The following is a 12,529-nucleotide window of genomic DNA, read 5'->3' as shown; positions in this document are numbered from 1 at the left end:
TCACTAAATGTTCAACTAGGATCTAAGTGCTCAGATTTGATTTCTTGAACAGGTAACACCAAGTCGATGGCACATGCCTATATTTCTAGCTACTGGGGAGACTGAGGCAAAAGGATCACAATTTGGGGCAGGCCTGGGCCACTTTGTGAGACCTGTCTCAAAAATCCTTCTAGAAATATGCACTATAAAATGAGAAGAGAAGGTGCTATTAAGAAATATGTTTTGCTGTGTATAGTGCATGCTGTAATCCCATCGACTCAGGAGGCTGAGGCAAGAGGATGACAGGTTTGCCAGCTCAGCAACTTAGTGAGGCCCTAAACAATTTAGCAAGACCCTGTCTAAGAACAAAAAATTGAAAGAAAAAAAAGGGCTGGGGATATAATTCAGCACCCTTGAGTTCAATCCCCAGTATAAACAAACAACAAAAAACAAACGAACAAATAAATAAATAAATGAGAAAGAAAGAAGGAAGTTTCACCTACTGAAGGTAGAGTCCAGTGACAGAGTACTAGCTTTGTATTGAACCAAGGGTGGTGGCAGCAGAAGAGTCAGAGGAAGAAGAGGAGAAGGAGGCAGCTGCGGTGGCAAGTTTTAACACAGAGACCAGAGACATTGAGGATTTGGAGATGGGATTGATATGGAAGTGTCATCTTTCTCTCTCAAGACATTTTTCAATTTGAATTTTTTTTGAGATGTATGTTTAAATTTCTTTAATATTTAAAATTTTTGAGATGATATGTCAATAAAAAACCATAACTTTCATTAAAGTATTTGATAATTAAATGTGTTAGACCAATCTATATTGAAATCCCTTTGCATATCAAGTATCTATAAGAGCAAAAACACAATTTTAAGGCTTATGAACAGTATGAGAAGAGTCATCTCACCTTCATCCTATGAAATTTTCAATTTTAAAGTCATCTAGTAATATTTGCACAGGGGTTGATAGCCTTTAGAATACTTTATGATTTCATAGTAAGAGGCACTATAATACATGATTATTTGAAAAGAACACAAGCTGAAAAGCATCCACTCAGGACTGGAACATTTATATAAGCACTATATAAATATTTATTTATGGATTATTTTTATAATCCATTCCTTTTATTTCAATTCTCGTTGTGTATATGATAATTTGATTCTTTAAGGCTTTGAGAGAAAGGCATACCCATGGTTTCCTGTTAGCTAATATATGTCTATTTGCCATACCAAAAAAAAAAAAAAAGAAAAAGAAAGAAAAATAATAAAGTTATACCTGAAAATAAAATTTGCAGAAAACCATATAATTTTTACTATGGTTATAAAAATATTCTCTATTTAGGTAAAGCCAATCATGTGAAATATAAAAATAGTTTATTATTACAAAATCTTTCATAGTGATTCCTTACTCAATATGATTTCTCACAAATTACAAATACAATGCAATCTCAATCCATTATGATGCTTTTATTCTTCTAATCATATTTAAAAATTGTCAGAAGTAAAAATATGCAAGAATGTCAAAGTAATTTTGAAAAAAATAAGAAAATGTTATTGTGAAATACGTCATATTACATATAAAATATACTATGATGCTAAACAAAATTTTAAATCTATGTTAATGGTACACTGATCCACAAAGATTATAAAAAAATTGAATGAAGTCTTTATATGTACTATAGAGCAATAGGGATCTTTCTCAATCACTCTACAAATGACAGAATTTTTGATATTTAGTGTGAAAGTTAAATCCCTACACAAAATCATATACATATGATTCAGATAGATTAGAAATTTGAATGTAAAAAAAACTAAAATAAGTATTAAAATAAAGAATAGAAATTATTCCATGTGTTGAATTTAGGATCATCCTAGCTATGGTGTGGTTGCACAAGAAGTAAAAGATCATCAGATCTCACTGGAAAAAGGTCCTTTCAATTGGCCAAAATTATTGAAAAACAAAGTTCACTTGAAGAAAACAATATTTTTGTGTATGTACTGTGTTGTTGTTTGTTTTAGCAATGATATTGGGAAAAGTTCAGATTAACACATTGCTAATTATTTAAAAAGATGTAATATTCATGAATGTAGTATTCATTTCACTTAGTGTAATGTGTGTGTACTAGTATAGGTTTTTTTAGACTTGGGATTAAAGATGACCATTAAAGCATTTTTTTCATAGCAAAACAATTATATTTTTCAAAATATAAATAAATTATTATATATTCATATAATTAATCTGATCATTAAAAATAATAATGAATATGACATACTGAGATCTGCAAACAATGGTAAATAAAAAGTAAATTGCACAATGATTTTCATAATGTTATTCTGTTATGTATTAAAAATTAGTTGGGTTGGGGATGTGGCTCAAGCTGTAGCGTGCTGGCCTGGCATGCGTGTGGCCCGGGTTCGATCCTCAGCACCACATACAAAGATGTTGTGTCTGCCGATAACTAAAAAAAATAAATAAATATTAAAATTCTCTCTCTGTCTCTCCCCCTCTCTCACTCTCTCTCTAAAAAAAAATTAGTGATGTACAGTATGCAAATTAATAAGCCAGTAAATGGATAAACAAATCATGATATGTCCACAGAACTGTGTACACATAAGAAAAAAAAAGAATTACCTCATTGATAAATTTAAAAAACTTGGCTTAATCTCATGATCATTTCTCTGAGTAAAATAGGAGAGAAAGTAGGTATATTTATATCTGGAAAAAGTAAAGTTGCAGAGGGAAGTGAGGCAATCCAGGGAAAATAATAGATTACATAGGAAAAATAGTTTTGGATTATGGGGGTGGTATAATTTTGATTGTGGTGATGGGTAAACTTTTAAAATTGTAACTGTGTTGTACATATTTGAACATCTATAGTTTATTATATAACAAATATAACTTAATAAACCTGACAAAGTGCTACTGATGTGCCAACATAAGTTCATAGAAAAATAACCTGTTGTACAGAACAAATGTATTACCTCTTAAGAGGGCTGTGGATTTTGAGGAAACAGTAAAAAATTTCATTTTTTATGTTCTATAACTATATGTCAATTTTTATGTTATTATATTCAAAAAGAAAATTGGAAATTAAAAATAGCATAATTATTATATGGTATAGAATTTCCATGCCATAGAATAGGTTTAGTGGGAATTTAAGGATCAATATACTGTTGACAAAGATTTTCAATTAATTTATACTTCTAATTTTTAGAAAGATCATTTTATCTACCTTTTGCTGGGCAATGTTCCAGAACATATTAGGATTACAGCAATGAGCTAATCTGCAAAAATACCTGCTGAGGTAGGCCACAATAGCAACATAATAGTTGGAAAAATTATATGGCAGATTGGTAAAGATAAGAACGGTGATAATTAAAACCAAAAACAGCATAACATTATAGACTAATCAGAAGATAGGAGTGGGGAAATAGACTGCAATTATGAATGTTTTGCATTACAATGCCAACATTTGAGCAAAACTTGAAGGAGTTAGTAATTACTCCATGAGGATATTAGGGTAAAGACCATTTTAGGTAGAAGAAACATTTCAGACAAGACTTTACAATAGCAGGTACTAATGGATTTTAGACATAGCACAGCTTCCCTGGAGAAAAGTGTGTAAAGGGAAAAACAATGGGAGTCAAAGTCAGAGAAGTAACAGAAGAGTAGATCTCATAAGGACATGTAAGACATTATGAGGCTTTGTCTTTGGAAGTAGGGAAAAACACAGGATATACTTCTCAGAAGTAAATGTTATGCAATCTATGTTTTAGAAGGAACATTTTGGTTTCTAGGCTTTTAAGGAGAAGGAAAGCAAGATGACTGGTTAGGAGGCAATTGTACCAATCCAGAAGAGAACTGAGAGTGGTTCAAATCCAGGTGCTTTCAGATCATATCTCATTTTTGAGATATGACCCAATTTCTTTCTCAAGATTATCTCCTTTTGTTTCTGTGACTCTGTATTCTCTTGTTTTCTCTTAACAAATTGTCCTCTCGTTGTCATCTTTTTAATCTCATAAAGCAACTAACTCCTGGATATACCTTGGAAACCTGGATATTCTAACAGGATTGCCAGATTCTCCAGCTATGAGGAAAAGGAGAGGAATCAAAAATGACTCCCAAGATTTTTACTTCAAGCATGTGGCAAATGAACAGTTGCCACTAAATAACATTTGAGGAAGCAGGTTTAGTCAATCATGGAAGTTTATTTGAGGGCAAGGTACTTCTGAAGAATTTTCAGATACCCCAGATGAAAAGCAAAGTAAGCAGTTAGACATTGGCTGATACCAGTTAGGTAATTAGAAGAATGTGGATGTATGGTAAACCATGAAACTATCTGAACTCAACAAAAAAGAAAGGAAACAGAGAACCACAGCTGATCTTGGAGGTATTCAATTTTAAGCAAGGAGGAGAAAATGAGTTAGCAAAAGTAACAACATGGTAAGAAAATAACAATACATTTTTAAATCAACAATAAAAGAGTAACTACATTGGTGACTCATTTTAGCACCATTTCTTTTAGGTTTATTGTTACATAAAATGATGTAACAAACAAAAGATCTGTTTAAAGCTTGTCTGAAGAGATTGATATTATTACTATGTGGAGATCCATGTGAGATATCTCCTCCATTGTTCTTTTCTTTCATGGGTAGCTCTAGACCACAGATCTAAGATCCAGCCTTGAATACACCACTCACTGACTACTTGATATCTCACATGGATCTCTTATAGACATCTCAATGTGTAACTAAAACCAAACTTGCAGTTTACTATTATCAGAATCCTAAGGTTGTATAACCCAGAATTTCAGTTATATTTCCAGCCACTACTTTCCATCTGCTTTGAAATGACAGTAGTGCAACCTATCACCACCTTTAACTTGGAGCACAATAGCTTTTTATGTGGACTTCATTTCTTCTCATGAAACATTCTCTGCCTTGAAAGCAGAATTATTGTTTAGGTATTTATAAAATGGTATTACTTCCTGCTCAACTCTTAGATCTTAGCTCAAGTCTTCTCTTCAAATGGACTTTTATTGATTATATTCTACAATGCTGACAACATCAGTATTTTTCTTTTTTAGTCCATTATTTATTTCCTTGAACACACTTTTCAAACTTGAAATTTTTGTATACCAAGAACTCAGCACTCAAATAAACTTTTAGCAGGTTTTAAATAAACCTTCGATGATGAATGAATAAATCTTGCCTGGTTCATCTTCAAATACTATAAGGTCTGATTAATGATTTATTCAGCATTAATTATTTTAAACTCAAGTGTTTTATATGGTATTATATTCTAAAACAAGACTTTGAAGTCTTGCATAGGCACACATACACACACAACTTGTGGTACTTATCCACTTGTATGCTTGTGTGTATGTAGATGTGTGTTGCACATAGACCCATATGTTAGGTACTGGGACTTAATTACAATATTAAATATAATAACTATACATAATTATATATTTGCTAAAAACTTTTTAGGAAACAATAGCCTAACCAATTTTGGGGGGAAAATATAATGATCGTTCATGAATAAAATTATATGCATGTTCATCTTGAACATTATCTTTTGTATAAAAGAAAATACGCCAAAATAGTATTCATGAGTCAAAATCAAATAGGTCATAGCAACCTGAGCATTTGTTTTGCTTAGGAATATTTAAATCCTTAATGGTAAAAATCTAATCTGTTCTTTTATAGTAATTTGCATTTTTCCAAACATTGACCTACTTTGTAGTGCTTGTCATCATGTATTTTTCCATACAGCATTTTTAATGGAAATGATAAATTACCAGAAAGTATGTACAATTGTTGCATAATGCTTTCATATTATATCTGACTGCTAAAATTTAAATTCAGAAATCTCATTATGCTTTACATATAGATTGGATCATGTCAGTCTTTTAAGTTTTAAATTATTTAATTTTCTTAAAGGAAAAATTTCATCCATTTTGTATAGCCCAGGGGGTTAGAAAATTATAAGCATTTCTAACTATAAAATAACTAACTCTGCATTTGAAATTTAAATTTGTAATCATAATTAGTATTCTAAAAATTTTACAGATTGCTGAAGAGTATTCCCTTAATAATTAAAAAAAAAGAAAAGAAAGATTATATTGAAAACTACCTTCCCTTGGAATGAACTTCAGTTAACATTTTAGTTTTTGAGCAATATTGTAACACAGCATAGTCTTTCAGTATCTGTGGAGACGCTTTCAGGACATCCTGCTATTACATGGCTAACTCCTTCCATCTGGCTCACTGAGATTGATGTTATAACTAATGTGTCCACAGTTTGATTCGTGCATTTTCCTCTCCTCTCCTATTGATTCATAGATAAAAATCAATGTGCCATAATCAGTCTAGGGAAAATTCTTGAATTTCATCTTCAAAAGATTGAGGAAGTTTCAGTCAGTATGGTTTAATATCTGTGTCAAAACTTAGAATATAAAATAGATCCCACACTCATTAAATTAATGAATGACTAGCTGGTGACTGTTCAAAAAAGCAAATGCTTTAAACAGCAGAGTGAGTCTTAAGGGTAGAAAATCAATACTTTATATACAAGATGAATTTCATAGGAATAAATGCAAGTTATCCAGGTAATATGTGAACATATATAATATATTACAGATCTTTTGCAAATCATGTATTTTTTTTTAATCTGGAAAACTTTTATTAGAAAAAACTTTAGAAATTGTTGGCCTCAATGATGTAGTTTTTTTTCAGAGATGAATCTGAGACTCAGCAAGGTGATTTCTTTAGTTAATTGCTCTATAATTCACATTGCTTATTAAATGAAGGTGGTAAAAATAGATTTATTCCATCTTTATAATATCGAGATACCTGAATTTACAAAAATGATTCAGAGACCAAAGTTAATAGCTGCCTTCATTCATGTAGTCATGTATTTATTTTTAAATAATATACTGGCTGAAATGTATAAGGAATTTAGCTTAGAGCACAATGCTAAAACTCCTGACTCAGAGGCTTCATGACTTGAATCCGGCTATAATGGACTACTCAGTAGAAAATAAACTCCTACTATTACAGATACCCACTTTTCTTCCTCGTGAATACAATTTGTCATGGTAAGTCTAGAAGAACAGAGGTAAACCAAAGTCCAGGTGATACAGCACAAATTATCACTTTTAGTAAATAGTAACTAAATTAAGTTTCATATGCTATTCGCTAAAGGATAAACAATAGCCTTGCATTGAGTTGTGAAAATTTCTATAACACATTAATGAAGTTAAATATAAGAAACACAAATAAACAAAATATATACAGGTAAATAGCTATAATTACAAGAAAACATATATAAATATATCTATATATATGGATAAAAATCAGTTATTGAATATTAAATGTATATAACTATTAAATGTTGAGTGAAACGTTGGCTTCTGAGCTCAATACATTTTGTTCACTGGAGTACATTGGTTATATTTCAATCTCTCTAAGGAAAACTAAATAAAATCAAACCACTTTCACGGAAAAAAAAAAAAAAACTACATCTAAATTAACTAAAAGATGTAGCCAGATGTAGTGGAGCATGCCTATAATTCTCAAAACTCAGGAGGCTGAGGCAGCAGGATTGCAAGATTGAGGCCTGTCTTAGTAACTTATTTGGTTTCAAAGTAAAAAATAAAATAACTTTTAAAAAGGGGCGGAAAAGTAGTTCAATGGTAAAATTCCCCTGAAACCATCCCCAGTATAGTAATAATAATGATGATAATAATAATCATGTGAGTGTTTTTAAAGTTCAAATATAAGTTGCAAATAATTGTTAATGTAACAGTTTCTGGCAGAGTAGAATATCTTGGTATTCACCTTCCTCAGCATCACCAAAAGAATCATCATCTGTTAATAGAAAACATTTATACAGGACATAATATGTCCCAAGAAATGTTAAACATTGATATATATTATATAAAATTAACCTGTATATAATTATATGCAATTAATAATAGTGTATTATATATTTATTTATTTAACCCTCACTAGACCTTCATGAAATAGTACAGAGAAACTAAGCATCTACTAAGGGACAGGAACAAAATTAAAACCCAGACAAGTATAATTCCACAGTATATGTTCTTTATTATATCATTAACAACAAGTAAAATAGTGTCATAAGAGCAATGATTTACAAAGTAGACTTGTGTTTTAGAGATAAGGCTAATGCTAATTAATGAATCTGAATCAGTTTTTGGTCTGATAGAGTGAAAGGAGATTACTTGTTAGACACAGAAGAAACACTTGGAGTTGAGTTAATTTAAATCTGGATTCGAAAGCCTCTTTTAAAACTAGCTTATTGCTATCTACTGCTACTAAAATTAAAATATGTTCCAAATTTACATCATATTGATATAATTCAAATATTTATGGTAGATGCCATAGCAAAAAGTAGTGAGGACTTCCAGACAGGTAACTCTGATTCTTTTTTTTTTTATTATTTTTTTTTATTTTTTACTGTTGGTTGTTCATAAATTTTCAGTTACATCCTGCTGTGATAGTGCTTGACTTGTGGGTTGTATGGGAATAGGTCAGGCTCTTTAAAAACAAGTATTCATTTGTCATTTTCTGCCCAGGTTACTTCAAAATATAAAACACACAATAACTTGACATGCCCTCAAACAAAAAAGGATTATCTACAACCACAAATCTAAACAAATGTTCTAGTTTATTTTTCTCAAAAAGAATAAACATCATAATCAACATGTCCATCATACACCAGCAAGCAATAGTGTTCTGTTTTGGATGTTCCCTGAAATACAGTTATCAGGAGTCAGATGAAATAGTTACACTTCCAAGTTGACCTCTTGCCCTAGAACAGAAGTAATCTTCTGATACCGCTAAAGTTGAAACAATTTCTACTACTTTGCATCATTTTGTAATGTAAAAAAATGAAGTGATTTTCACATTCCCATCTCATGACCAAAAAAGGCTTATATTCCTAATATGTTGTGAAACTCAATGAAATAAAATGTCCACTATGCTCGTTATCATTCATTACCATTCTTATATAGCTAAGGCAAATGAATTAAACCCAAAACATAAAATTGTGCTGGTAATGTAAATTATGTGCTTCTTTAAGAATAAATAAGTAGAGAATTTTTTTCTATGTTGGGAGAATGTCAGGAGGAATAAATGAATATGTCAATTAATTCCTATGGTCAGATATTTTGATTTTATCTTAAAATTAAAGGATGAAAAATATGGCCTTCAAATAGTTAATGTTATTTACTTACAATCAAGCCACTGTTCGTTTGTCTTTTTTGTCTGCCAGGGATTCTTTTGTAGAAAATTCCGCCTGGATTAAACTGAGTACTCCAAATAATCATATCTCTTTGATAATATACATCCATCCCTGTTATCCTTGAATTATGTTCAATATGAGAAATTTGTTGATGATCGCCACTGTAGTTGAATGGATATATAAAACCCAGGATATCAGTGTCATTAGCAATGTAGAGAACTTGATCTTCAGAGCCTGGAGATTATTATAATAAAATACAAAAATAAAGTAAATTTCAACTACAGTAAAAGCAATGATTGTACTTTTAAATTAAGAACTGTTATGCTTAACACAGTTTCTTCTGCAAGGAGAATGAACATACTTTGTATCATTTTTTAGCAGTCACAACTTATAATTTCTGATGCCCACTTTTCTGAACATTTATAATAGTTATTGGTATGGTTTTTCTAGCACAAAACTTACCTTTGGGCTACAAATTTGGAACTTGTATAAGACGTCATTTTTACAAAGACAGATTTTTATTTGGTAAGTCAAAATACATTATATTCTCATGTTTTGATTCTCAACATTTAGATGCTCAGTTGTTAGTCATTACTGTCAAAAATTTTTGAGCAAATGGCTTAGAATGTTGACTGTTCCTCTAAGCTCAAACATGAAAATTAAGATAAAAAGATTACACTTCCTCACATTCGTATATCTGAAAGTCTGTTATTTTATTGTATATAGACTTAAGTCTTTATTACATTAAATTTCTATGATCTCCAAATTATCTAGAATACTATTAACTTGAACACATTATCTCAGTGTTTTGAATATACAACATAATATTAATGTCATATACAATATTGTATTAATGTCATTTTGTACTAAAAATTAAAACCCTAAGGGTGAATTCTGAAAACATTAATTAAAACACTAATGTAATCCTAAACATGGATTGAATTGAATATTTAGTTTCTGAAAATAAATATATATTAATAATAATACCTACTGAGGTATAAATTCAGATCTATAATCTTAATAGCTGTCACTTGGAGAGTTTTTATTATTGTCAGACAGTATTGTAAGCAATTCACAATTTATTTGCATTTCTCACAACCATGAATAAAGATATTAGTATTCCTCTTTTCTAGACGAAGAATTAGGGTTTGAAGTATTTAGTAATTTCTTCAAATCACACAACCTGAAAAGCATAGTGCTAAGATTCAAATCTAAGAACACATAATACAAGTTACTACACTGATCCATGGTATCACATGCTTTTTTTGTATAATAACAATCTCATTAGCAATGTTCATTCATACCCTTTAGCCAACAACATGGGAGTTATAATATTATTTAATAAAAATGTATGAAAATTAAAAGTCCAACACTTATACTTGTCATTTATTTTTTAATGGCACTGGTAAGTGCAAGAGGTATAATATTTCAAATAAGATATTGTCTTAAAACTTTTAAAATCCCTAGAACAGAAGTATTCTTATGATACTTTTGAAGTTGAAACTTTATCCTTTTTGTAATGATAACTTTTATCCTTTTAATTTTATCCTACTGGTTAATAATTTCTCATATGCACTGAAAGTAAATCATAAACAAAGAAACTTTATATATTGTGACTTAAACTGGTTTATAAATACTTCCCTGTTCTTACAAACACAAAGTGATTTTGACACTAGCTATGTATCTTCCAGTCATTTCTATAAACTTTCCCAAGTTAGATTATTTTTAGAGCATACAAAATGCAGGTACAAAAAAGGAATGAGTTCAAATGTTCTACAGTTTGGTGGGGTGATGACTGATTATAACAATTCATTATAAAAAAATAAATAAAAGGGGGAAATTTTAAGGTTCCCAATAGGAAGAAATGATAAATACTTGAGAAGATGTAAATGCATCTATATTATATACAAGTACCAAATTATCATACAATACTTCATAAATATGTATAATTATTGTGACTATTAAAATTTAATTTTAAAAATGTTAATCAAATCCTGAAAATATTTAGCAAGAAAAATCTATCTATAATTTCAGGAATGAAGTTATTGCTAAAATTCAATATGAATCATCTTTTTCCTATATTTTAGCATAGCATTTTTAATAGTATTTTGCAATAATGATTCTAACCTTACCTTTTGCTATGCAGGTATTATTTCTTTCTTGGAAATTCTGGTCACATACACATTTATATGATCCTTCTATATTTATACATTGGTGGGAACATGTGCCAAACACCAAACATTCATTAAGGTCTAGAAAAGAAAAACTCTAAATAGCATCATCATAAATTTCATTCTTTCTATATTTCCAAGGAAACCAAAATTATTTTTCTCCTTCACCCTCTTATTACTATTATTTTCATTGGTTTTTAAAGTCTTAAATGTATGACTTGCTCTGCAATATTTTGAGATCCAAAATTATTTTTCACAATAGGTACAATATTTTAAAAAATCATTATTTTTACATCACTTGTTAGTCCACTTAAAGTATTAAAATAAGTATTTCAAATTTCCTTACTATTTTCGTTCACTCAAATTAAGACCTCAACATTTCCTTGTAAGCCTCTTTCTAATCACATCCCTCTTTATACTTGGACATGTTGTTGGCTTATTCCTTTAAGATCCTTGTCCATTTTTTGTACAGAATGTCTGCTTCTGTTTCAAGACCCACTTGAAATGCAGCCTTCCCTCTTCTCTGCCAATACATGGAAGGGATGATCCATCCCTTAGTTTCTCTGTTTTTGTTTTCCCAGTGTCTCTTTCTTATAACATGACTCATATGATATTTCAGAATCATGCTCATATATTCATATCCCTACATGATTGTCAGTCATTGAGGATATAAAATACAAAGCATTCATTTTTATTGCCACATTTTGGACAATGATTGGCAGAGAATGAAAATTTGGATGTACCACTAACACTTCTGTGTTCATATGTACGAACAGGGCTGTAAAATGAGGCTATGTGAATTAAGCAAACAAAATCCTTAATGCCTAGGTATGAATAAATACATCTAAATCACAGCAATAGACAAGTCACAGACAATAATATTTAGCTTAACTAATGCCTCTAATTTTAATGGTTTAAGCATAGCCAGGATTGAGGTCCTGTGATTCAGGTGAATTGCCAGTTTTCTCTGTTTTGCTCTTTTAGTAATGCTTTCATCTAGCATAATTCCTCTGCCCCTCTATCACATATAGTTGCCCTAATTATGTTACACATCTGTTAGAAAAATTCCTTGCCTTAAAGAACTTAAAGATCAGCACAGTAATAACTA

General features: G+C 30.3%; 1 protein-coding gene across 1 annotated transcript in view; it reads right to left on the bottom strand.

Moving 5' to 3' along the window:
- Positions 1 to 12,529, bottom strand: part of Lrp1b (LDL receptor related protein 1B) — a 1,856,415-nt gene that overhangs the window by 118,346 nt on the left and 1,725,540 nt on the right. The window contains exons 76-77 of the mRNA XM_058585368.1: positions 11,383 to 11,502; positions 9,243 to 9,484 (exon numbers count right to left, since the gene is read on the bottom strand). Of these exons, the coding sequence (XP_058441351.1) occupies positions 9,243 to 9,484; positions 11,383 to 11,502 (362 nt within the window). The remainder of the gene's footprint in view (positions 1 to 9,242; positions 9,485 to 11,382; positions 11,503 to 12,529) is intronic.

Source organism: Marmota monax, unplaced genomic scaffold, assembly GCF_021218885.2.
Source record: "Marmota monax isolate L192 unplaced genomic scaffold, Marmota_monax_Labrador192_F-V1.1 WCK01_AAM20220418_F8-fsc00034, whole genome shotgun sequence".
Taxonomy (NCBI): domain Eukaryota; kingdom Metazoa; phylum Chordata; class Mammalia; order Rodentia; family Sciuridae; genus Marmota; species Marmota monax.
This window is presented reverse-complemented; position numbering and strand designations above follow the sequence as displayed.